Here is a 27,416-nt window from a genome sequence, read left to right as displayed (position 1 = left end):
AGCTTGAGGAGGTACGTTCCGAATACTCAATAGGAAGGTGCGTTCGTGCGTACCCAAGAAGGAAGCCCCTTGAGCGCCATGTAGGCTGAGCAGCCCCTGTAAGGAAGCCTGCTTTAAACCATCACCTACCAGAAAAAGCAAAACTAGAGAAAACGGATTGATTTAACGGCAACAGACCAGGCAACGATTTAAGGATAACGATTGGAAAATCCAATCTTGGAACGTGAGAGCTTTAATTCAACCCACACGTCTTGCGCACCTGGCTCGTGAACTGCAGAATGCCGGCTACTATTCGCAGATCAGCGGAAAAAACTTTCGTTGAACCTTGGAAAACTTTCATTTCGTTGCCAACAATATTGCTCTGCGAGCATTCACTGCTAGAGCAATGCAAATCAGCAGTAAATATTTAATTCATAGGTGAGAATGTCCGAAAACACACCTAGCCAAGCACCTAGCGATACCCGATACTTGCTTGCAGATTGATACCTACTACCATAAGAGGATAACATGAAAAAAATGACGCATTAAAACGCGTTCAAGTTAAACTCGGCACGCTGCGATCAGAAATATTTGAAAATTCTTCAGTTGGAAGTTGGAACGCGAGCGAGCTCTAAATTAAACGCAGATAAATACATAATTAGGTTCATTCGCAAAATGCCTGCATGATACCCTAGTATTCTCAAAACTGAAATGGTTATATATCCGCCATTTTTTTCAAAGATTTGAATAATCTTGGGATTCAATTCAGAAACATATCTTTTATTGGGAGCATATCCGAGTGAACCGGTTTGATTACCGTGGTTTTCGGAAAATCCGGATTTTCAGGAACATGTTCGGCATGTCACCTACAATAACCATCAAAGATCATAAACCAATAGTCTTGTCCAATCAGTTTTATTGTCATCAAAAAGTTATGGCCATCAATAACACTTTCTTACACCTCAACCCCTCTTAACCTCACAAATTTAGGTATATTTATATTTACGGATTTTCTGAAACTCCGGGTGACCGGACCAATTTATTCGCATAACATATCGATAGAGTAAGCACATATGAGTTCGGAGCTGAATCGGTATCTGAACGGGCGTTCTTGAGCAGTAAGCTCTGACACGCAAGTTTAATTACTACTGCATTTCAATCAAAACATTGAAAGTATTTATATTATTTTCGACTCGTGTTCAGTTCAAGTGCAACATTACATGACAGAACAGCCTATGTTTAAAAGAAGGTAAAATATCAGATGAAAAATCTGCAGTTTCAACATATGAACATAGTAAAATCCGGAAACTTGAACAAAACCCCAGAAGGTAAAACCACTATTGAGAAAAATCAGCAGTAGGTACATGACACAATGAAATTAGTAAACTTGAAAGACCAGCCTATGTTTGAAAGAAGGAAAAATATCTAAAAAAAAAATGGCATCAGCTAATGAAGAACAGCTTGTGTTCAAAAGGAAAAAAATCTTCTGAAACATTCAGCAGTTGGTACAGCGTACAGGAAAACGATGTTGGGGTCAATATGACCCAAATAGGCACGATGAATGTGCATTACGCCATCGTGGTGCGAAAAACCTAACATCCTAGGAGGGTTAATAAACGTAAAAGAATAGCCTATGTTTCAAAGAAGGAAAAATACATGAGAAAAAGACAGCAGCTATAACATTCAAACATAGTACAAATACGAAACTTGAAAGAATAGCCTATGTTCAAAAGAAGGAAAAATCATCGATAAAAAAAATCACAACCATAATGTCCACTGTCAGCACAAATAACAAACTTGAAAGAACAGCATATGTTGAAAAGAATGAGAAACCTTTGATGGAAAAGCCAGTATGTGCTACACAAAAACGCAATTTAATGATAAAACTTGAAAGAATATTGAAAATAAGGAGAAATCTTCGATGAAAAAACAACTACTTCACCAATGCCAACGAAAACTACATTGCAAACCAAGTTACCATAATAATAAACACCCTTGAATGAAATATTTGCTGTTTAATGTTTGATATTATTAACATGATTAAATTGCTATACGATTTAACGTCCATTCGACAAAACATACTTTCAACCAAATAAGTTCAGTAACAAATAAATTCAGAAACCGAAATCTAAAATATTTTTTTCCACTTAAATCTCTTTTCATCGGTTAGTGCCTTTCGACCAGATGTCCATTCGACGAATTGTCCATTCGACTAAATGTCATATGCTTCTTCTTCCACAAAATGAGTTTCGACCAAATGTCCATTCGACCAAATGTCCTTTCGACCAAACGTACTTTCGACCAAATGTCATTCGACCAAACGTCATTCGACTAAATGTCATTCGACCAAATGTCCTAAAGCCTTGTGGATGAAGAAGCATATGACATTTCGTCGAATAGACAATTCGTCGAATGGACATCTGGTCGAAATGCACTAACTGATGAAAAGAGATGTGAGTGGAAAATAATATTATAGATTTCGGTTTCCTAATTGATATGTTACTGAACTTATTTGGTTGAAAGTACGTATGATCGAATGAACGTTAAGTCGTATAGCAATTTAATCGTTTTCAATAATTTTAAACAATGTCTGATTTTTTCTGGAGTACCTCAACCCCATAATCGAAAGTTATTGTAGTCATTTAAACGGAAATCTACGGTGAAATTTTCGTTTTAATACACAGTGGAGCATATACACGTGAAATGTAGAAAAAATATTTTTCTTTTTTTTTTTAGCAGCTACCTTATTTCTATGAGTTTTGTAAATCTATTTTAGATGACTGATCTTGATGCAAGGAATAGTTGATATTCTCTTAATAAAAAAGTTTTTGTTTGAAATGTTCCAGAAATGGTTTACATTAGTAATAACTAAAAAAATCTACTAGTAGTTTATCAATGGATAGTTTTCAACAGTTTTTAGGCATTCCAATATGCATCATTCTAATAATTACTATACATAATAAGTTGATATTCGGCATTCTAGTAGTATATTCTGCTCATCGTATCCTTCTGGCTTTGGCAACCGCAGAGCGTAGCGAGCACGTGGCTCGCCCTCTGCCGCCACACACCGTTATCTTGTACAGCGCCAAAGATTATCCTCAGCACTTACTAAGTTGTAAATAGACCATTGGGCATTCAAGTCTTCTGGTATCTAACCGAATTGCCGGGCGCTAATTGATCAAATTACGTTCAATATATCCATCTACAGCTATTTTTCATGAATCCGACCTATCAGTACGTCGGCTCCAGAGGCACGTTCGACCCAAACGAATGTTTTTGAGATGAGAGTCACAATGAACCCGAGTAAAGATAACAAATTGATAGCACATAGCACGTTATCAAAAATAACATTTTCATTGAGATCAAGGTGATAATTAATTATACTATACTCATTTTCATTCATTTATTTAGTTAACATCAAATTCATGATAATACTGAATCAACAATTTGCCGCCATAATACTCGATTTGCAGCTGCAGCTCTCCAACGTCGGTCACGCCCAACACTCGCCAGATCACGCTCCACCTGGTCCGCCCATCGTGCTCTCTGCGCTCCACGCCTTCTTGTACCAACCGGATGGTTAGCAAACACCAACTTTGCAGGGTTGTTGTCCGGCATTCTTGCAACATGCCCTGCCCACCGTATCCTTCCGGCTTTGGCTACCTTCTGGATGCTGGGTTCGCCATAAAGTGCAGCGAGCTCGTGATTCATCCTTCTCCGCCACACACCGTTCTCCTGCACGCCGCCGAAGATCGTCCTTAGCACCCGTCGCTCGAAAACTCCGAGTGCTTGCATGTCCTCCTCGAGCATCGTCCACGTCTCGTGCCCGTAGAGAACCACCGGTCTTATTAACGTCTTGTACATGGTACATTTGGTGCGGGGGTGAATCTTTTTTTACCGCAGTTTCTTCTGGAGCCCATAATAGGCACGACTTCCACTGATGATGCGCCTTCGTATTTCACGGCTCACGTTATTGTCAGCCGTTAGCAAAAAACCGAGGTAGACGAATTCTTCTACCACCTCGAAAGTATCCCCGTCTATCGTAACATTGCTGCCAAGGCTTGTCCTGTCTCGCTCAGTCCCACCTACCAGCATGTACTTTGTCTTAGCCGCATTCACCACCAGTCCGACCTTTGCTGCTTCACGTTTCAGGCGGGTGTACTGTTCTGCCACCGTTCCAAATGTCCTAGCAATAATATCCATGTCATCCGCAAAACATACAAATTGACTGGATTTCGTGAAGATCGTACCCCGGCTGTTGAGCCCGGCTCGTCGCATAACACCTTCCAGGGCGATGTTGAATAGTAGGCAGGAAAGTCCATCACCTTGTCGTAGTCCCCGTCGAGATTCAAATGAACTGGATAGTTCACCCGAAATCCTTACGCTGTTCTGCACACCGTCCATCGTTGCTCTTATCAGTCTAGTCAGCTTCCCGGGAAAGCTGTTCTCGTCTATAATTTTCCATAGCTCTGTGCGGTCGATACTGTCGTATGCCGCCTTGAAGTCGATGAACAGGTGATGCGTTGGGACCTGGTATTCACGGCATTTCTGGAGGATTTGCCGTACGGTGAAGATCTGGTCCGTTGTCGACCGGCCGTTGATGAAACCGGCTTGGTAACTTCCCACGAACTCATTTACTTTAGGTGAAAGACGACGGAAGATGATCTGAGATAGCACTTTGTAGGCGGCATTCAAAATGGTGATCGCTCGAAATTTCTCACACATTAACTTGTCGCCTTTCTTGTGGATGGGACAGATTATCCCTTCCTTCCACTCCTCCGGTAGCTGTTCGGTTTCCCAGATCTTGACTACTAACTGGTGCAGACAGGTGGCCAACTTTTCCGGGCCCATCTTGATGAGTTCCGCTGCGATACCGTCCTTACCAGCCGCTTTGTTGTTTTTGAGCTGGTGGATGGCATCCTTAACTTCCCTCAGCGTGGGAGTTGGTTCGTTCCCGTCCTCTGCTGCACCAACATAGTCATTTCCTCCGCTGCCTTGGTCCTCCGTACCTACATTCTCTTCGCCATTCAGGTGCTCGTCGAAGTGCTGCTTCCACCTTTCGATCACCTCACGTTTGTCCGTTAGGAGGCTCCCGTCCTTATCGTTGCAGATTTCGGCTTGCGGCACGTAGCCTTTGCGGGATGCGTTTAGCTTCTGGTAGAACTTACGTGTTTCTTGTGAACGGCACAGCAGTTCCATTTCCTCGCACTCCGCTTCTTCCAGGCGGCGCTTTTTCTCCCGGAAGAGACGGGTCTGCTGCTTCCGCTTCTGTCTGTATCGCTCCACATTCTGTCGGGTTCCATGCTGCAGCATTACCGCCCGCTTTTATATTTATGTTTTTTTTTTTATATTTATGGTTAAGATCTTCAGATCTACACTTGTATCGAAGCATCGGCTACACGTCAAACTCACTATAACGCGTTTTGGAAGTGAAACTTGAATGTACATCTTAGGGGCGATTTCTTCACCCTGGCTTAAGCGTTCAACCAGGTTTAACTATATGGGTAAGCCTTGCTTACCAGTTAAGCCAAGGTGAAGAAATCGGTCCTTAGAAGCTTTTCGGATCATCCAAACTATTCTAAAAATGTGACATATGGTTGACATAGTTTTTTTTCTGTAAATGTTACAACTTAGGATTAGAAACAATTAATAAAAAATCTTGTTGATCACGTCTAAACTATCTTAGACTGTATTGTAGCAAAGTGTCTGCCTATACCACTGGAGTAATCTGAAAAGCGGGATGTACTGTTGTTAGTGATCAGTCATTCTCCTCTATGATGGGTTATTTCACAAAAATAAACGCGACTTAACGACCGGGACAGTATGGCCTCGGGCTCGGACGTTGTGATCCGACCCCGTACGGTGGAGTGTCATGCACAAAGGTAATCGAAGTTTACGAGCACAACATCCACATGACATGCAACATGACATGCGCAATGTTAGTCACTAAAGAAGTAGTAAATCGTTCGAGACTTATGTGATGTTGTAATAATTTACCTGTTACTGAAATAAATCCTGAATGAAGACAGGATGCAAAGCGAAAAAAGTATAAACCAGCAGCGAATTGTCCACCAATGTGGCACCATCGTCCAGACAAAGCAAGGTTTGTTTTTTATATGCAAACGTTGAACTTTATTTTGTAGTTGTCCGTGAGAACTTTCTTCAGGGAGGAGATGCTTATCCCCTGACGCGGGTTTCACGCAAGTAAATATCTCTGCTAGGGTTCGCGCAACCCTTTTTGGCCCATCATATAGGAGAATGACTGATCACTAACAACAGTACATTCCGCTTTACAGATTATTCCAGTGGTATAGGCAGACACTTTGTTATAATACAGTCTAAGATAGTTTAGACATGATCTACAAGATTTTTTTCAATTGTCTCTAATCCTAAGTTGCTACATTTACAGAAAAAAAACTATGTCAACCACATGTCACATTTTCAGAGTAGTTTGGATGATCCTGGAAGCTTCTAAGATGTACATTCAAGTATCACTTACCAATACGCGGCGATATAGTGAGTTTGACGTGTAGCCGATGCTTCGTTACAAGTGTAGATCTGCAGGCCTTAACCATAAATATATAAAAAAAATAAATATAAAAAAAAATATTGCTGATGTACTGGAAATTTGTCTCTCCCGACTTGCATTCTATGTTTGAATCAAATGAGATACATGCTGCTATTAGTGCACTTTTATTGATATGTCATTACAAATGAAAACCGTATATTTTAGCTTCAAAATGGTTTGGGTGATCTAGAACAGCTTTAAGTTATATGATATATTGTTGAACTCATCATCTATGACTACTAAAATACACTACACCAAGTTTTGAACGTGCAGGATGCTTTGTTACGAGTATAGAGCTGAAGGCCTTAACCACGTAATACTGAAAGGTGACCCCAGATATTCCTGATGATCTGGAAACTTCTCTCCCATGGCTTGCACTATGTGTATAAATCATATGGGCAAAACCTTATGTTTGTTCACTTCTGTTGGTACACCATTTCAAATTCAAACCATATTTCTCAACTTCAGAATAGTTCGGATGATCCAGGATGCCTCTATGATGTGTATACAAGTATCATATGATTCAGCTGATCTTCTATGACTACCAAAACGCACTATACTAAGTTTGAAATGCAACTGATGCGTTATTACCGGTGTTGATATAAAGGCCTTAACTGCAGAATGATTTGGATGGCCTAAGGTATCGCCATTGTTGTGCAGTTAGTTTTTCATACTCTGATTTACATGTATGAATCTAATAAAATCAGTTCTGACATGCATACATTAGTTTGATATACTATTACAGGTAAAGGCCTTGCAATCACAACTTCAGGGCTTTTTTTATGTTGCCTAGAACATCACCAGGTCATGACTACTATCATTTCATGTTTTGAAATGTATATTTGAATGTAATTCAAGTGATTTAAAAAGTAAACATAACTATTTGTATTCAGTAGACAGAGTTCGAAACTTCTGAACGTTTTGGATTACCTGGAGATCTATGTTACAGCTGTAAAAGGAAATAACTCATTTCTATCTGACAGCTACAACCCAAACAAGGAGTTTTGGGTAATTTTCACGAACATATATCACACTTGCATAGACGTATTACCCGAAATCGAGCGAATAACTAGTGGTGTACACTACATTTGCAGCTATATCTCCAAAATGTTCTAGCATAACATAATCTCCATAATTGCATATGATAGCACAACTAATCCCCTTGATAAAAACATTTAGGTTTTGAAAATCCACCCACTGTGTCAAAAGCCATAAGTATAACTACGTAAAAAAGTTGTCCATTGAATTTTCTTTAGAATTATTTTTGGGATTCCTTCAGAGTTTCTTTCCGGGATTCTTTCATTAAATCATCGCAGTCCTACCAAGATTCCTTCATTGACCCTTCCTGGGTTTTCTTTAGGGATATTTCCTTTGATTGTTACAGGACTACTAGTATTGAGATTTTTTGGGGATTTCTGGCGAGATTTCTTCTGGATTTTTTCGGGGATTTATCCGCGAATCGTCCCGGAACCTCTTCCTAGTTTTCTTCCGGAATTCCTATCGATGTTGCTTTCGTAATTCTTTAAGGGATTTTCGATATATCCCTCCTAGGATTTGTCCCAGGACTGGTACTATACTGGATACGATAATATTCCCGGAATTGTATTTGGGGTTTTTTATAGATAGACTTTTTTGTTGCAAGCAGTCAGATGACAATCCTTTTTCTACTCGCCCTCTCGGAAATGACTTCAATATTGCTCATTTTGGGAGAGTTTTTATAATGGAATTACGCCTGGTATTTCTGCAGGGGTTCTTGAGATATTTCTTCATACATTTCCGAAGTAATTTTTCCAGGATTTTTCATCTGTGATGACTTCAGGAATTCCTTCTTAAAAATTCACATGAAATTCTTCTGCGAATTTCTCCGGGCATATTTCATTCAGTTCATCCAAGAATTCCTCCAGAAACTCCTTTAAAAAAAATTCAACTACTATAAGAGGCTGTCCATAAATGATCAACGCAGCATTTGAGGGGGAGAGGGGAGTCTCTGAAATTGCTACGAGCCATGTATTAGGTATGGGAAAACAGGCTCCGAGGGGGGAGAGGTGGTGTTGAAAATTGGCCATAAAATGCATGTTTTATCTAATCCACCCATATTTTCCACTGAAATTAACGCTTTCTTGAGCCCACCGGATTTTTAACGATAACCAATTTTACAAAGTTTTTATCTTGCAACATAGCCGTCCACAGACCCTGTTTTTTGGTATTTAACTTTAGAGATAAAATGTTGGATGTAATTTTTGGACTGGCTTTTGACATCATTTGAAAATAATGATTGCTTCTCATCAAAAAAAAGTTAGAATATAAAGAATAGACAGCATACGAACTAGAAGAAAGAACAAATCAGATGGAAGTAAGAAGTAGAAGATAGAAGGACAGGTGGTAAATAAATATATAAGAATGAAGAAGAAGTCATCATTCTACATCACAGTTTTGATTCAGGCTATAACATATAGTGTAGGTGACAGAACATTGAAAATATAAGATAAGAAATAGGAAAGAATGAATATTGATTATAAGGTTATTAGATATGACGGTAAAAGAAAAAAAATAGGCACACAGGAAGATAATGACAAAAAGGCACTGTCAATAAACTACGTAGACACATTTTTGGTCATCTCAGACCTCCCTCCCTCTTCGTAGACTCCGTACAAAATTTTCGAAATTTGTATGGACCGTGGACTTTGGCTTGAGCCCCCCTTTCCTCTTAAGAGTCTACGTAGTTTATGGACAGTCCCAAACATAGAAAGACAATCATTATTACAAGACAGAAAAATAAGTATATTGAAGATAAAAAACAAAATATTGAAACGATAGAGAATAAGGAAAAAAGAATACATACCCGAACAAATAGAATTCAAATTTTATAAGGAAATAATTTTGGGAATAAAATAATACAGAAAAAAACACTTCAAGATGCCACTACTACGCACTTTGTTCATTCAGAAAGCGTTGATAATTCGTTGTTGATATCACTCTTCCGGTCTCGTCCTTGATATGTAAAGCAAAAAACCATTACCACTTCGACGACACCGTTCATTACACATCACTATCCATGGGATATACTGTAATCTTATTTCCCCCCTCGATGCTGACGTCAGTGCAGGAAGTATCTCCCTCTAAACCCACACGGAGGCTCCGACGGCAACTCGAGAGCGATTTTTATCAGGTCTTTCACTTTATGGCCCTCGCTCGACCGACCGACCGACCATCCGTTCAACCGCTGGCGATGATGACGATGAGATGGCGACAAAGATGAGGGACGACCACCACCACGGACAACGGCTCGGGCGCGGGCGGCATGGTTCGTCATAACCGTAAAAAAGTTGAAAGTGAAGCTAAGTACTAACTTTTTCCCCCCAGCTGTCAAAACCCTAAGCTTTAAAATCGTTCTGAGTCGTCGGAAGACTCCCCGATGGTGGCCGACCACGTGCTAGGAGGAGGTGGAACGGACGGACGGACGGTTCTATAATTTCTTCTTTGTCGTTCCACTTCAACTGCGCTTCTGGCGCTGGCGACAACGACGACGACGGTTGAAGCCTGAACTTGACTCACGGAGGCATTATTGTGAGTGAAGAACGACTCTGCGAACGATTGAACGAACGTACACGGTGCGGTGCGGCCGAACCAACGAACGTATGAACGACAACGCAACGTTGATTCTAGATGGTGCGGTTTTTCGGAATGATGTCGCACTGTGGCACGGTTGGATGTGGGGAGGGGGGAGGTGCTGAGGACAGAGACTGAGACACTCAAGTGGTATAAATGGATGCAGGGTTCTGAATTAAGTGACTTTGCAGGTGGCTTTTATACTTGGCTAAGCGCTGAATTATGGCACTCTTTTGGATGTCTTCTTCAGCAGCCTCCGCACGAGCCAGCAGCAGCCAGCCAGCGCAAGGAAAGGAGCCTGCCTCTGTAGTAGATCGTCGTGCACGCAGCAGCAATGTGGAAGACATGTGCATGTGAGATGGCGGGATGTAAATGGCATCATCTTGTTTCATAAATTTAGCCAAGTGCAATTTGTGAATTAATGACTGCCGAACGTTTGGCCACATCTTTCATGGCTTGTGAAATTGTGTTGTTGAATTTTGATTCTGGAAGCGTTAGATCGTTAATCATAGACTTAAGAACATTTTCTCTGCATATTTTAAAGCTTAATCTTTTAGATTTCAACCTTGAACCTCAATTACGCTTACGTTATTTGTATCATACTCAAATCCTGAGTCCCGTTAACATTGTTTTCTAAACCATGAGGGATAATATGCTCATCAGACACCTGAACAGAAAGGTCCAGATAGTGTGGTGTGTTGAGGATAACCTTTTCGAGCACGCTCCCCGCCGTGTCGATCCAGCATATTGGCCTATTTGCCGGCGAATCTCCGGGTCTCCGAGTGGTTTCCCCGGATTTGGCAATAGAACCAGGCTCTGCCGCTTCCAAACCTCTGGGAAAACTCCCTCGTCCAGGCATGTCTGCATAGCAGACCTGTACATGTCGGGAGCTCCCCAAGTAACACACTTGTCACCGAAGAGTCACGGCGGCGCAGGTTTTTGTTGCGCAGAAGTCACTGCGACTTACTTTTAGCAAGTTAGTATTTATTTGTTAGAAGTAAGTCATAGTAACTTCTGCGTAACAAAAACCTGCGCCGCCGTGACTCTTCGGTGACAAGTGTGTTACTTGGGTCTGCAATAGCTACTTTTAAGGCCAGGTTCGAAACTCCGTTCGGACCTGGAGCCTTACCTACGCTAAGGGACTTTGCTAACCCCGCAAGTTCCACATCGGTAACCATCTCCTCATTGCCAGCCCCAGCCCCCAGCTGTCCTACGAAAGGAGGCCAAGGACTATGATCATGAAAGCGGAAAAAGCCCCTCGATGATCTCCTCCAACATCTCTGGAGATTGCTATGTAGCAGCCACTACACATCTCGTCTTGGCCATCACGATCCTGTTAATATCACCCCACGTATTCGCATTTTCACTCTGACCGAGACCCTCAGAGCAGGCCTTTTTGCTTTTTTCGTTCGCTTCGGTATTCCTCAGATCGTGCTCTCTGCATCCACCGCCTAGCTCGTAGGCAGACGCGACGCAGGTCCGCAATCGCTTGAGTTCTCCAGTAAGCCGGTGGCCTCCCATTTCTAGGGTGGACTCGCCTGGGCATGGTCGTATCACACGTTCGCGAGAGCACCGCTACCAGCTCGTCGCAGTCTAAACCAAGTAAGTTTCGCTCACGGCGGAGCCTCCCTAAATACCCCTTCGTTGAAGTATGATGTCTTTCACCTGCGAGGGCTTGGCCTTAGCCTAGCCGCCTAGCCGCCTCTTCGTCTACCCGCTGCCTGCTGTTATTGTAGTCGATACTGTAGCGAACCACCAGGTGGTCGCTGTGAGTGTAGCCATCATCTACTCTCCAGTTCGAACTACTTGTTAGGCCAAGACTACAAAAGGTCACGTCAATAATTGACTCCGCTCCGTTTCGACTAAAGGTACTCTTGGTACCGACATTAGCCAAGTCGACATCTAAGAAGGCCAGTGTTTCTAGCAGGATCTGACCCCGCTGGTTCGTGAAACGGCTTCCCCATTCCACGGCCCAGGCATTAAAGTCGTCCGCTATTACCACCGGCCTTTGCCCTGTTAGCACGGTCGTTAAGCGGTCCAGCATTTGCGTGAACTGCTCGATCGGCCACCGCGGAGGCGCATAACAGCTACAGAAGAAGACCCCGTTTACTTTGGCGACCACGAAGCCCTCATAGGTAGTAGACACCAACTCCTGAACGGGGTATTTACCCGTCGTCCATATCGCCGCCATTTTTCTGGTCCCATCCACGACCCAGTTGCCGTTGCCGGCGGGTACTCGGTATGGGTCCGATATGATGGCGATATCCGCCTCCACTCAGAAATCACCTGACAAAGCAGTTGCTGAGCCGCATCACAGTGGTTCAGGTTCAGCTGCGTTACCTGCACTGTGATTTGTTGTTCACTGCGGCCAAGGCCGGGCACCTTGAACCACCCATCTGATGTCTGTTGTTCGAGGATTTCTTGGTACAGATCATGCAGATGGACGGACTCGTGCAGCTTTGGGCCTTATGACCTTTAGCGCCACATCGCCTGCACAGTTTGCGCCTGTCGGGGACTTTGCAGTCACACGACTTGTGTCCTGGTTTCAGACACTTGAAGCAAACCTCTGGTGGCTCGTGGAATGTTAGGTGACATACACACCAACCCACCTTTATGCTCCCTACTTCAAGGACAAGGTATTTGGAGTACATAGCTCAAAATTTCTAGATCACCGTTTTTTAGAACCGTTCAACGGATTTGGATGAAAATGCATCACGCTAATTGTTCAGTGTTTGTCAACAGCGTGATCCATTTTAATCTAAATCCGTTCAACGGTTCTAAAAAACGGTGTCCTAGAAATTTTGAGCAATGTACTCCAAATACCATGTCCTTAACGGACTTTTTGACGTCCCCTTTCGTAGCCTAACGGCTGCAGTGGCCACCTGCACATCTCACTGTTGCCTCAGTTCCGTGACGAGCTTCTCCACTTCGGTGGCCTCGTCTTAGGTCTTTGACCGTCAGAGTCGCCTCATTTGTGAGAGCCCTCACCTCTATAACCTCTCCAAGGACTTCTTCTGCCAGCCTCTTGAAGGCGGCGCCCTTGTGATCCTTCTCGCGCTTCAGCTCCAGGATCATCTCGCCCGTACGAGTACGACTGATACTGCGCACGTCGGCTCTCAAACCCTCGAGCTTGGCGTCGCTTCGTATCGCCTTCACGACGTCCGAGTACTTCGACTGTTCTGCCTTGATGACTAGCGCGTCGTCTTTCTCGCGCTTGGCACCTACTCTTTAACACCTTCTTGGTTTGGCGTTCCTGATTTCCTCAACCCGCTGCTTTTTCTTCTTCCCCTTCCGCTCTACTTTTGTCCAAGGGGGTCCTCCCCTTGGTTAACCCAGCTCTGTGGTTGCTGAGGGCCTAATCACGGTCGCAACCCCCTGTTCCCTTCCAGCTGGGATGAGCCAGCCTTTTCAGGCCCACCCTTTCCGGCTTTCCGGGACGCCTGGCTGGGATCCGAGTTGCTGGCATTACAGCCGACCTTCGGGGTTAGTATCCTCCTGGCCTTGCGGGCACCGACAGACAGCTACTTTCCAGAAGGCTGCCTCACCCGCTTCTGTGAGTGCTTATCACGGGCAGGCGCATTTGCCATACCTTTTGGTTTTTCTGCAAAAACGAAGACCTCTGTCTGAGTAGCTTTTCTTCTTCTTCGTCTTCTTTATGGCTCGATGTTCGCATTGGAACTTGGCCTGCCTCTCTTCAACTTAGTGTTCTTTGAGCACTTCCACAGTTATTAATTGAAGGGCTTACTTTGCCTGCCATTGCATGAATTTGTAAATTGTGAGGCAAGTACATTGATACACTGCCCAGGGAGTCGAAAAGTTTTCCCGACCGGAATGGGAATTGAACCCGCTGTCTCCGGATTGGCGGTCCATAGCCTTAACAACTAGGCTAACTGGAGACCCCCTGAGTAGACTTCGGAACCTTCGCATTCATGGGATCTGCCACTGCCGCATTTTCCACGAGTTTCTCATGGCCTTGCTTGGTTACCTTCATTGACTTTTTAAGTCTCAGCTGCGTCTGCTTGAGGTCCTTGCTGATGTTGGATTTCAAGGACGCAAAGTCAATTATGGAGTCAAGTTGCTGCGCGGCAACCTCCATTACAAAGAGACCTCTCTATTTTTGATGATGGCTTTCATCAACCACGCTCCATTCGTTAACTTACCTGACATACTAGCAAAAGATGAAACGGGGTTTTCTACGCTGACACTACATGCGCTGCTTCCTTCACCTTCTCTGATCTCCTTAGAGGAATCCTACCTTCCCACCTCTCGCGAAGGGGTTAACATCACCACTACCATTTTGTTTCTGATTGTTGTTGTTATAAATGCTCATTGGAATCCCACGGGTATCACGGGAAAAGAGAGCCTGCATTAACACAGTAAGGGACGAAATAATCTGAGTGACCGGGTACCTCACAGGCTCCGATAACTATCGAGCATCTTTTTCATCCCCTCGATCACTAATTCCTCGGCTTGGCACCTTGAATTGTGGTTACCTGCTCGTTTGGTAGACTCTAACCACCGGAACAGGTCCATCGTAGTTCTATTTTTAGCCAGCAACTACACGGCTGACTCGCAGTAGGGGAGGTTCGACAAACCTTAGGACTCATGTACCTGCTGCCCCAAACTAAAACTCTTCGTCAAACCCTTAAAGGATGTGGACAACTTTTTTGCATAGTTATACTTATAGCTTTTGATCCAGTGGGTGGATTTTCAAAACCAAAACGTTTTTATCAAGGGGATTAGTTGTGCTATCATATGCAATTATGGAGATTATGTTATGCTAGAACATTTTGGAGATATAGCTGCAAATGTAGTGTACACCACTTGTTATTCGCTCGATTTCGGGTAATATTTCTATGCAAATGTTATATATGTTAGTGAAAATTGCCCAAAACTCCTTGTTTGGGTTATAGCTGTTAGATAGAAATGAGTTATGTCCTAATACAGCTGTTACATAGATCTCCAGGTTATCCAAAACGTCCAGGAGTTTTGAACTCTGTCTACTGAATACAAATAGTTATGTTTACTTTTTAAATAACTTGAACTTGAAGAATTACATTCAAATATACATTTTAAAACATGAAATGATGGTAGTCATGACCTGGTGATGTTCTAGGCAACTTAAAAAAAGCTCTGGAGTTGTGATTGTAAGGCCTTTACCTGTAATAGTATATCAAACTAATGTATGCATGTCAGAACTGATTTCATTAGATCCATGCATGTAAATCAGAGTATGAAAGACTAACTGCACATCAATGGCGATACCTTAGGCCATCTAAATCATTCTGGAGTTAAGGCCTTTATATCTACACCGGTAATAACGCATCGGTTGCATTTCAAACTTAGTATAGTGCGTTTTGGTAGTCATAGAAGATCAGTTGTACCATATGATACTTGTATACACATCATAGAGGCATTATGGATCATCCGAACTATTCTGAAGTTGAGAAATATGGTTTGAATTTGAAATGGTGTACCAACAGAAGTGCACAAACATAAGATTTTGCCCATTTGATTTATACACATAGTGCAAGCCATGGGAGAAAAGTTTCCAGATCATCAGGGATATCTGAGATCACCTTCCAGTATTATGTGGTTAAGGCCTTCAGTTCTATACTCGTAACAAAGCATCCTGCACGTTCAAAACTGGGTGTATAGTGTTTTAGTAGACATAGATGATGAGTTCAACAATATATCATATAACTTAAAGCTGTTCTAGATCATCCAAACCATTCTGAAGCTTAAATATACGGTTTTCATTTGTAATGACATATCAATAAAAGTGCACTAATAGCAGCATGTATCTCATTTGATTCAAACATATAAATAAGTCGGGGGAGACAAATTTCCAGTACATCAGCAATATTTTTTTTATATTTTTTTTTATATTTATGATTAAGGCCATATCTACACTTGTAACGAAGCATCGGCTACACGTCAAAAGCTATAAGTATAACTATGCAAAAAAGTTGTCCACATCTTTAAGGGTTAATAATGTACGGTACATGCGGCCACCGTGGTGCGGTCTACACTACTGCACTCAGCATTCGGGCAGAATCTTCTTGTCTATTTGATATCATATTGAAATTTTGGGATAGAAAATAAATGTCGTTTTGACTGCACCGAAGACTGCAAGGCCGAAAATACCCAAGTACTTGATATTGCAAATGTTTTCGGAAATATAATCAATTCAACGAAGTTCAAATTAATTCCATGGCAGCTTTAAATGTTGTACTAAATTCCCGAAAATAGACCGGATTATTCTCCAATCGCCACGGGCAACCGGGCGCAGTCCCGGAATCACCAGAGAAAGTGCATAAAAATCTACGTTCGAATATATTTCCCAAAAGTACGTTCATAAAAGCACCCCCAGTCCCCCACCCCACCTCTGCACACAAAATTGCACGTGCACTCTCATTGGAACTGACAGCGAGTCAGGAGACCACCGAATCCCATTTTTGCAGCAGAGGGCGTCACTCACTCACTAACTCAAAGCTATCCCCACCTACCCCGCACACCGTATGTACCAAACAAACAATAACCCACAAACGTCAGGAACAATAAAAAGCAATTTAATGCACTCTCACACACACACACTCTCACTTGCAGCACTCGATGTTCAACGCTGAATTCCCGGCACTTTGTGAACAACAAAATAACACAGCGTGGACAATAACGATTCCGGCGGAGTGTGTGACTCTGCGCCAAATGTGTGTGGCTAGGTGAGTGGGGACTATCAGCGAGTGGTGGAGAGTGGGGCTGTCTGATCGTGATAATTCCACGACAGGAATATTGCGCTTATGTGAACACTACTTTCCCTCTCCCCTATTCGTACCCAACCAAACCCAACAGCAGACGAAAGCTTTCGAAATGGTTTTAAAAGTCCCCGATGCAGTTGGAGTTGTTTTGCCGTTCTGCGCGTGGTTCTTGGTGACTCTGACTACTATAGGTCATGCGGTCTGGCGGAGCGTGTGCGAGCGAGGTTGAACTTTTGTTCGGGAAACACCTAGGGTAATTCGCCAATTGTTGAACGGTTAGTACTGGCATTTTGGTTTTCGTTTGTTTTTCCGTGCATAATTCCACTTTAGTTGAAAAATATCCAGCGAACGTCTAGATCTACTCATCCCTTATTCTGCCCATTGAATTTGTATTCCCTTAAATTCCATTTTCTAAGAAAAAATAGAACATTTGTATGGGAAGTCTGTAACCCAATTGTTGAACGCTTCCTTGAGCTAGCTCATCCTAATGTTGGACGGTTCTCGCCAATTGTTGAACGGTTGAAGCTTTGTTCGTAATTGATGACGTATAACCCGACATCAACCTATCATTCACCTGTTTTTATTTTGGCCACCAAACCCAACATAGACCCAACAATTATCCGATGTGAGTCCAACAGTGGTCAAACATTTGATAAAATTTGACCCGACTTTGACCCGACATCCGATATTTTTTCACTCTGGCGGATTTTTTCCGGGTTTTTCGTATTTTGTGCCCAGCTAGTCCGAGCTAGTGACGATTCATTTAAATGGCAAGGAATTGCTCATTTAAAACAACTCCAGTGGACTGAAAACGTTTCAAACATGACTAGATGCAAAAATGGCTGAAAAGATTTGATTAGAAGCGAAAACGACAGAAGAAAAGTATGCCTTTGAAAGCCCCTGAAACACTTCTGGAAACCCATGGGACCCACTCAACCCCCAAGAACACTCGTGGAACTACCCTGAAATCCCTTGAAAACCCGTGGGTTGCTCCTGAACCTCCTGGAACGCCTTGAAATACTCCTGGGACCCCCTTAACACTCTGAATTCCTCTTGAACAACTCTGGAACGCCCTTGAAACCCATTGAAAACCACTGGAATCTTTCTGAAGCCCACTGGAACACCCCTAGAACATCCCTGGAACGCCCTTGAAACCCCATGAAATGCACGGTTAGGTAAAGTGAAAAAAAAATCTAGCAGTCATGCTAACATCGTAGGTTATGCCAGTGTTCAACAATTGGATCATGGATGCATAATGATAGTGTGATAAGAAAAATATTTTTTCAAATTGAAATACAATGAAAATGTGATTTTAAACAATGTTAAACTGTTAAGGACATCCTTCCAGTTCTTGTAACTATGGTGTGCCTTTGATATTTGTGATCGATTTGCCCGCAAAGCTTATTTCGTAACAACAATTTCTTAAAATAAATCTTAAGAATTGTGCAGTTTTCGTGTCATCAGCGGTACTAAATTTTCAATCAATTGTTTTGACATAAAATATGTATAATTTTGTAACTTAATAAGAACAATATCGTAACCCATATGTATATGCATCTACATCATACGTTTACGTTGGATGAAAATTACTAAAGTAAGATTTATAATAAAATATTCAGAAACTGTTCAACATTTGGGTAGTGTTCAACAATTAGCGAATTACCCTACGTCCTACGTCCCCCCTTAGTTGATGGGTGCAAATGGAACGAGCTGCGCTGACAATGGCGGTTAAAATGTTGAAATCTGACAACCAACGTAACAACGCTTTAAATGTGTCGTTTAATCTCAATCGGTAGTGTGACAAGGAAAAAAATAGAACTTAATGACTCGCTCAAAGTGCAAATTTTCGGTAATACCAATCCGTGTGATTATGACTTTCAAATAACTCAACGTATAATAGTACTTGCTTGATACTTGATGGGGTACAACTCGTAGCGGTAAGTCTACGCCGAATAAAGCATTCGCCTCCACTGGTCTCGGTCCTGGGCCAATCGCTTCCAGTCACCCTGAATATTTAGAGCCCTTAAGTCCTTCTCAACTGCAAAAAGCCACCGTGTGCGCGGCCTACCACGAAGCCGACGACCCATTCCAGGTTCTCTGCTGAATATGGTTTTAGCTTGTCGTTCCTCCGGCATACGAGCTACGTCCCAGCCCACTGCAGCCTGCCGTGTTTTATTCGCTGCACTATATCCATCTCTTTATATACTTGGTACAATTCATAGTTCATGTGGCGCCACCAGATGCCATCCTCCAGTTTACCGCCGAGTATTGTTCGCAGCACTTTACGCTCGATGACTCAAAAGGCTCTACGATCAGCTTCTCTCAACGTCCACGATTCATGGCCGTATAAATCGACCGGAAGAATCAGAGACTTGTACAACACCAGTTTTGTCTTCGTTTGCAGCCTACGGGACTTCTGCTGATGGTTTCGCAGACCGAAAAAGGTCCGATTCGCAGCTGCAATTCGTCTTTTCACCTCGCGGGTAACATCATTATCGCACGTTACTACAGTACCAAGATAAACAAATTCGTCCACAACATCAAACTTTCCACCACCTAGCACCACTTCGTCAGCACTACCACGGCCGGACCGACGTTGACCACCAGCAATCATGTACTAGGTCTGTGTGGTGTTAATCGTTAGTCTAATCCTCGCAGTCTCCCTTTTAAAAGGTATGAACGCCTTTTCCACGGCCCGACGGTCGATCCCGATGATGTCGATATCATCCGTGAAGCCCAGGAGCATATGCGACCTCGTGACAATGGTTCCGCTCCTTTGCACACCAGCTCTCCTTACTGCTCCTTCCAGCGCTATGTTGACCAGTAATTTCGAAAGAGCATCGCCCTGATTCAGCCAGTCTAAGGTTAAGAACGATGACGAAATTTCATCCGCAACCCGTACACTTGATTTCGAACCGTCAAGCGTCGCACGAATCAGTCTTATCAGCTTCGCCGGAAAACCATGCTCGATCATAATCTGTCATAAGCATAAGTTAAAACACTTCCTTCAAAGAGAATCTTTCTCACTGGAAGTGTGCCATGAATTGTAAATGATATATGAAAAGAAGAGGATGTTTTATGCCTTTGGGAGAAAAAAAATAAAAAATAAATAAAAAAAACTCATTTCTCTTCACTGAAGCGTACGCCGCCTTGAAGTCAATAAACAGGTGATGGGTCTGCAAGATGTACTCCCGAAATTTATCGAGAATCTGCCGCAGGGTGAACATCTAATCCGTCGTTGATCGGCCCTCACGAAAACCCACCTGGTATTCGCCGACGATGTACTCCTCAATCAGCCTCAGCCTGTTAAACAGAATTCCGGACAAAATTTGAATTGAGAACTGTAATTCCTCTGTAATTCGCGCACTCCAGTCGATGCCCTTTTTTGTATAGAGGGCAAATGAGACCATCCAACCAAGTAGCAGGCAGTTCTTTCTCTTCCCATATATTCAATATAATACGGTGTAAGAGTTGATACAGCTGCTCAATACCGTGCTTGAGAAGCACGACCGGGGTTTCGTCCTTCCCAGCAACCTTATTGTTCTTCAGCCCTCTAATGGCTGTCTTGACCTCGTCTAGCGTTGGAGGTTCCACAGCGTCGTCCAGTAAACTGCCTCAAGGTTGCAAGGAAGGCTTCGGTCGTGAGGCTTGACACCAGTTCAAGATGGATGGCGCACGTACTAAGACAAAGAATCATACGTACCCTTTCGTGATCATCTGTCTGCGTGCCTGGGTGATCAAAAGCCTTGATCAAAAAAGGTCCCGCATAATCGAAGCCAGTGTGGAAGAAAGCTCATGACGGCTGGACACGATAGGATGGGAGATCACCCATTAACTCACAGAGAACAGACATCTATCTTTGCTTTCTGCCTTGTGTAAAACTCTGTAACGGTCATATCAGAGTGGTTATGCTCCCATTGCGCGGCGCTAGCGTCCCATCACTTACATTGTTGTGTTGTCAAATTTGTTTCCAGTGCTCGCCGTTTTTAGCTGTTTGGCGCTCGTGTCGCTTTCTGGGCAACCCAACCGGCTGCGATGCGGCCATGTTTTTGAAGTCATCATCTGTTTCAGGTCAAACATTTGATTTAGGCGTAGTTTACGAATGATATTTTTCCTTTAACAAAAAAGTTCTTTGCATCCCCAATTGCGGCCTAATTTGAACACGTTTTTATTTATTGTAACATATTTCAGCTAAGAGAATTAGATTTTTTCATGATTCTCCTAGTATTTTCGAAAATTTCCTTTTTTGTTGTGGGAAATATTACGCGCTTTTCAAGTGTTGGCCAGAAAAGTGTACTGTTTACAAACTTTTGCTGTCAAAATGGGGTTCAACGCACAATGGGGGTCAGAGATGTTGGCTCGCTTTTTTACTGTGGGGTAATATTCGGATGACAAGTGGCTGTTTCTGGGCTAGTGTATTTAAACGATGAACACTGCCATCGTGGGGTCAAATCGACTTTATATGTGGGGCAGTCACCGTTGGGGACATTGAGGTACTAAATCCTTTACACACGATTTCGACGTATTTTTGTTCGAGCTTAAATGTCTGTTCTCTGTGTATCAACTGCGTCGTCTTCATCGGATTTGCTCGGAAGCACGGAATATATTGCCTAATCACCTTCATAGCCTGCAATGACCATAACCGCTGCCATACGATTGCAACTACGCCTTGTATCCTGCGTGATGGTTACACTGATGCTCATGGCGGATCAGCAGTTCGGTGAAGGGATGATTTGGTGGCAGCAACATTTGATGGCAACTATCATACGGAATGAAAGCCTTCTTGTCACGGCCACCAACTCGTAGAATCCCGTCAACAGGATCGATGAACGAATGGAGACTCCGTAGGCCATGTGTACCGCCTTCCTTCAATGCCCGCTGTTCCGGTTGGAATGCCTCCTCTTGCACGCATCACACTATCAGCTTTAAGGCTTCGTCTCGTTCGTTGGCAGTTGGCGGACCCTTTGTCGACATCTCCCGTCCCGGAAGCACATAGTGGGCAAATCGAACCACCAGGCTCATACAAAGCTATGGTCGAGTGAACGTACCGATTCCATCAAATACTGCTAATCTTGCTGGCGGTTAGGCGAGAACAAGACACGTTCGTATTTCAGGGAGGAGGAGACTTGCACTACTTGTTGTTTAGCACATCGCACAGTGGCGGGCCTCCATACAAAAGTCGGACAAAACCTCAAATGTTAACCGAAATTGCTAAAATTCACAGGTTATGATGATTTTAGTTCCCAAAATCTATTTCTGATATGGAACTTTTCATATATTTTGATTTTACTATATTAGGGTGGTTCAAAATTTTGGATATTGCTGATTATGCAAAGTATGTAAAATAAGCTATTGATGTGCTTTCTGAACGTAGATATTGATTAACCTTTTGATTTGGGGGCTCTTAAATCATGTATTGGTATTGAAATAAACTATAATTGTGTATTTGTTGCTGTTAGGGTGGTCCAAAATCTTCAAAACTACATAAATAATTAGGAAAAATCCTTTACCTACGTTTTCTTACAATAAATCAATTCAGATACACACCAATGGTGGCTGACAAGTTGTGGTCTATTCTCAGTTACTGCCCATAGACCACGTGACATTTTACGATGGGTACACGGAGGTGTGTAAATTCAATCGTTATGGGGTCAGATAGTCTAATATAGTGAACTGCGTAAAATTTGAACTGCTTTTTATCATTCTCGTTTCAACAACTTCATATATGCTCTTCCGAGTTTGGGTTGTAAGGTACATCGATCTCTGCTATCACTTGTCGAAGCAATCGAAACAACCCTATCTATAAAGAATTGGCAATTCATATTCGCAATATTGAAGGGAGTTTTTGATAAACGATCATCAGAGATCGGGAATCATATTGATGAACAGTAGAGTTCCAGCAAATATTTTCAAAATCTTTATCACTCTGTGTGTCGTTCAGTAGAAATGTGTTTAACAAAACCGCATAAATAACATACAATAAAACTTCAAGTTTAAAAAACCAATATAAGGGGTTTTACTAAAAAGCGTAAAATGTTCGTTTCATAAAATTGCGATTAAAATATTCAAAGATTGCCTTGGTGGTCGCGACGTTTACACAGAACGTAGAGTTTTACGCCGTTTAGTGAATTCCTTTTATATGTTACAGATGATTGTTGCTGTGAACTGTAGCGACGTACGTGTAGAAAAGAAACGCGTAGATGTCGACGAATTTGTGTCACTATATATTGAAACTTCGATAGAAGTTCGTGAAGAGATTGCTTCCAAGGTCGTTGAGCAATTCTAACGATTAAGATGAATCGAAGAAACGACTAGTTTAAAAAAAAATCAATGAGCAATGGTTTGTAGTTATTTTTACATGTTTTCACGTTTGTTTTTGTCCTTCTTTTATTTTGAAGGTTAATAGAGTTAGTTGTATCTGGTGAAGCAACATGTAGGTAGCGTCTAAGTAAATAAAGGTTATTCATACTTAGTCATCACTCCTTTCCTTTCCAGCTTACTGTTTTTAACTGGAGCACCCACCTTCTTGTGTTTTTATGCCAAAAAATAAAATAATATTAAAAAAAATATATTAAAGCAGTGGCCATTACATTATCAGACCCCCTCCCCCCCCAAGTCTCTAACACTAAATTGTTAGTATTCTGAAGTCAATTTGAACTATGTTAAGATAAAATTTAAACTTCAACCATTTCACTTCCTCCACAACCATGCGGCTCCATTGTGACATGACAGAAAAAAATATTTTTTTTTCGCGCTTAGCGCAAAAATGCGCAAAAAGTTACCTATATAGCCAAAAACTAGACAAAATTGCACGTCAGATCCGGGATACGGCGTCGTTTTCTGATGTTTCCTAAACAAGTATTGAATCTCTTTAATACGAAGTTTTTCTCCAAAATTTCATAAAAGTCAATATGTTTGCATATTGTAAAAACATAATAGTTTTGTGAATGAATTCTAAACAATCCCTGAAATGTAATGGTTATTCATACCCAAAAACACAAAAAATATTGTCACATTATTCAAGTCTTCCTAACTTTTACAACGAACTCATGAAGGAAGCTCATAAAATAAAGACAATAAATACTAATATTGTAGCACATAAAACTTCAACTTTGAAAAAATCTACAAGACTCAATTTTCGACCAAATGACTTGAAAATTTGGGGTTTTCTTAGTTGAAGTATCTATAATGGAAGAAAAATATTAGAAAAATAAAATATTGAAGTCGATTTTTGAGGTTTTGTCCGGCTTCCGGCCACTGTGCATCGGGTCCATTCCACCAACTAGACCGGTGGATCAGGAATGAGACATCTCGCCCCTCGATATCAAATCGGCAGGGTTGTCGTACGTTGGAATATTTCGCCGATTTTCGAATCCAGCAAAGAACAATTGGCAAATTACTCCACAACGCCACACGATCGAATCTTGTGTCGACCAAGTTGAGTACCTTCATTACTTCTCGAGATGAAAGCAAGGCGGCAAGAAGCTCGGCTCTTGGCGTTGTGATTGGTTTTGTCTTACCTGTCTTTTTCGGCAGAATCCTCGACTTATTTACTGCAGATAAGGTTCATCTTGACAGTACCATCGGGGAGTACAAGATGCACGGCTTGATCTGATGCGTCAGCAAACCCGTGGAGTTCCACAAGATTCTTTCCATCGCTGAGTATCCACCTTGGATTTTTCAAGTCGTTTAACGCTGGCAGTTGAGTCCGGAAGGCACGCCTGAGTCCGCTGGCAGTTGATTCTCAGCAATGGCGCCAGGAACGGGATCGTCCCACCCAAGGTTGAGAAGACCAACCTCTCTGAAGATCAGTTTTGCTGTAGTGACCACTGGTACACCAAGTTCGAGTGAATCGAAAAACTTTGCAATTTCACTCAGCACTCCTTTGCAAGTCACCGACCGGCAAGCATCTTTGGCCGGTCGGATGCGGAACGAAAACCAATCTTGCGAAGCATTCCGCACCACTCCAAGAGTTTTAACAACCGCCTTATCAGCAGCATCTTCAACGTCAAAATCAGTACCCCAGAGGTTCTTCGAGATTTCCTCCAGGATGGCTGGTTCGTTTGAGCACCACTTATGTGCGTCGAATCCACCGCTATGCAGTAATTGCAGCCGCTGTCGACACAACAACTGTGCCTCCTCAATTGTGTGCGCCTCGCAGAGGGCGTCATCGATGTAGAAAGCCATTTTGAGTACGGGTGAAGCTATCGAGTAATCCTCCATCGATTCATCGGTCAACTGGGAGAATGCCATCTTGGAGTGAAACGACGACGGAGCCAAGCCGTAGGTCACCGTGCGTAATTCAAAAGTCTTCAGGGGTATCGATCGATCATCCCGCCATAGTACACGCTGAAAATGTGCATCTTCAGCGTGCATCATCTGTTGGCGAAACATTTTCGGTGTATCGATTGTGAAGACAAACCGATAGCACCGGAAGTTCAGCAGGATCGACATTAAATCGTTTTGCATGATTGAGCCAATCTTCAGCGTGTTGCTGATGGAGGATCCATTGAACTGTCGGGGCCGACTAGGCCCTTTATGAAAGAGCGTCAACTGTTTCGGTAAGTCTGGGAACACTCCACACAAAAGAGAGGCAGAAGACGACGTGGGTCGATAGCGACGAGATCGCATCGCGAGTGCGGGTACGAGAAATAAAAGTAATTGTTAAGATCAATTGATGTAAGTTATTTATTCAGTGAATCCGACATATTTGGCGACGACGGGATAAAAAAACGCGACGACCAGTGATTTTGTGGTGCATTTATCGATAAATCTGATGTTTTTTGCATTTTTCATAGCTATCTGAGCCATTCGAGTTTTTATCGGGAGCGTCGGTCTGGTGGGAAAAAGTGGCCACCATTTTGAATCGAAGCGAAAAAAAAATCATCGACGACGACGAGCCGACGAGGGCCACGAGCGGTGCGCGTAAGTGTGAAGAAGAGAGAATTATGAGTTGGGGAGTTTTGTTTGATGTGCTTTCCCGGTGTGAAGGGTTGTATGGTGCAAACGGAGAACAACAGAAAAAAAACGAGAATGACGGTTTTGAAAGCGGCCGATTTTGAAGATGGTGTCATTAGAAAATAGAAGCTGTGAGAAAGAGAGAAGTAAATGCGAGAGCGTTCCAATGCGTTCCAATAAGATGAAAGCTGAAGGGAGAAGGTGGCTGGAAGTGAGGCAATTTGTGTTGGGTTTCTGGAGCCGGAAGAGAGAGAGATAGAGTGATGAGTGGAGGAATGGGTTTGTATCCAGATGTAATCCTATAAGAAAAAAAAATCTGAGAAGGAAGGTGGCCAAATAGAACATGAATGAAAAGCAACTACTAGAAAAGAGTGATAACGAAAAAAACGGGATACGTTACATAGTGGTCGTTGTGTACGATGTTGATGCCGAGAAGATGGTTTTGTACCAATTTGCAGAAAAAGAAGAAATAAGAAAAAATGAAGTGATTGGTTGTGTACCAGATTATGAAGGAAGTGGTTATGTACCGTTAATATTTTTTTTAGAATGGTTGTGTACCAAAGAAAAACAAAGGATTTCAAAGATGATGTTATTTGGGTGCTAACCGTGAACAGTATACCCAAGCGGAAGTTGGTTTTGTACCGGAGATATGTTCTGCTATAATGGTTATGTACCAAGAAGAAAAACAAATAAAAAAAGTGATTGCTTTGCGAAAAAAAACAGTGGTTTTGTACCAAGGTTGAAAAAAGAGGTGTTCAATAATAAAGATGATTCATTAAATTCAAATTTTGGAAACGGGTAAGTGACCTTCAATGGTATCCGAGAGGTAATTACCATTGGTAACAGGTGTTAGCAGTGGTTTTGCCGGCACAGGTTCTACACTTCTTTACACGGATAACTAGGGTAAGTCATACAACGTTTTCTTTGTATTACCTTATGAGATTTTTGATATCAGAAGGAAATAAAAAAAAACCATTTCTGTTCTTCCCGTTACAAAATAATACGGGGATGTTTGACGAAAAAAATAAGGTATTGATTCTCTTTGAGACAAGGAAACTTGAGAAACGAATGAGGTAATATTAAATTGACTTTTATAATTTTTAATTAACATACGTGACGACCATTATGATACATTGGGGAATGCACATCAACAAAAATACCAACGTTACAGCTTCTTTTAGGAGCTGAACTTAGGCTACATATTATGTATAGGTTAACACGAAATAATTTCACAGGATGGCATTGCAAAGCAGAATCAAGCCTTTTGATGTAACTATCGAAACCAGCCGTTTACCAACCGAGTGGGAAACGTGGAAGCTGGATTTGGAGTCATTCTTTCTCGCACATGGAGTTGAGAAACAATCGGACAAGCGAGCACAGTTGGCTTACCTTGGAGGTCCCGGATTACAAGAATTGCTTCGTCTTCTCCCAGGAATCAACCAGGTGCCTCACGTAACAGCTGACCCACCCTACTACGACGTGGCAATCAAATGTCTTGACCAATACTTCGAGCCTTTCCGTCGCAAGACATACGAGAGACATCT

At 42.4% G+C, this 27,416-nt stretch overlaps 1 protein-coding gene across 1 annotated transcript; it reads right to left on the bottom strand.

Annotated features, from left to right (window-relative positions):
* Nucleotides 1-24,603: 24,603 nt before the first annotated feature.
* Nucleotides 24,604-25,545, bottom strand: LOC115260821 (uncharacterized). Its single transcript, XM_029862144.2, has one exon. It carries the CDS (start codon nt 25,543-25,545, stop codon nt 24,604-24,606), a length of 942 nt encoding a protein of 313 aa, XP_029718004.2.
* Between the last annotated feature and the right edge of the window lie 1,871 nt (nt 25,546-27,416).

The sequence above is a fragment of the Aedes albopictus genome, chromosome 1 (genome assembly GCF_035046485.1).
Source record: "Aedes albopictus strain Foshan chromosome 1, AalbF5, whole genome shotgun sequence".
Taxonomy (NCBI): domain Eukaryota; kingdom Metazoa; phylum Arthropoda; class Insecta; order Diptera; family Culicidae; genus Aedes; species Aedes albopictus.
Note: the sequence above shows the minus strand (reverse complement) of the source record. Positions and strands in the feature narration are given on the sequence as shown.

What these genes read in the sequence shown, in the direction of transcription:
- LOC115260821 (XM_029862144.2), bottom strand. Translation starts at nt 25,545, where the DNA reads ATGCGATCTCGTCGCTATCGACCCACGTCGTCTTCTGCCTCTCTTTTG.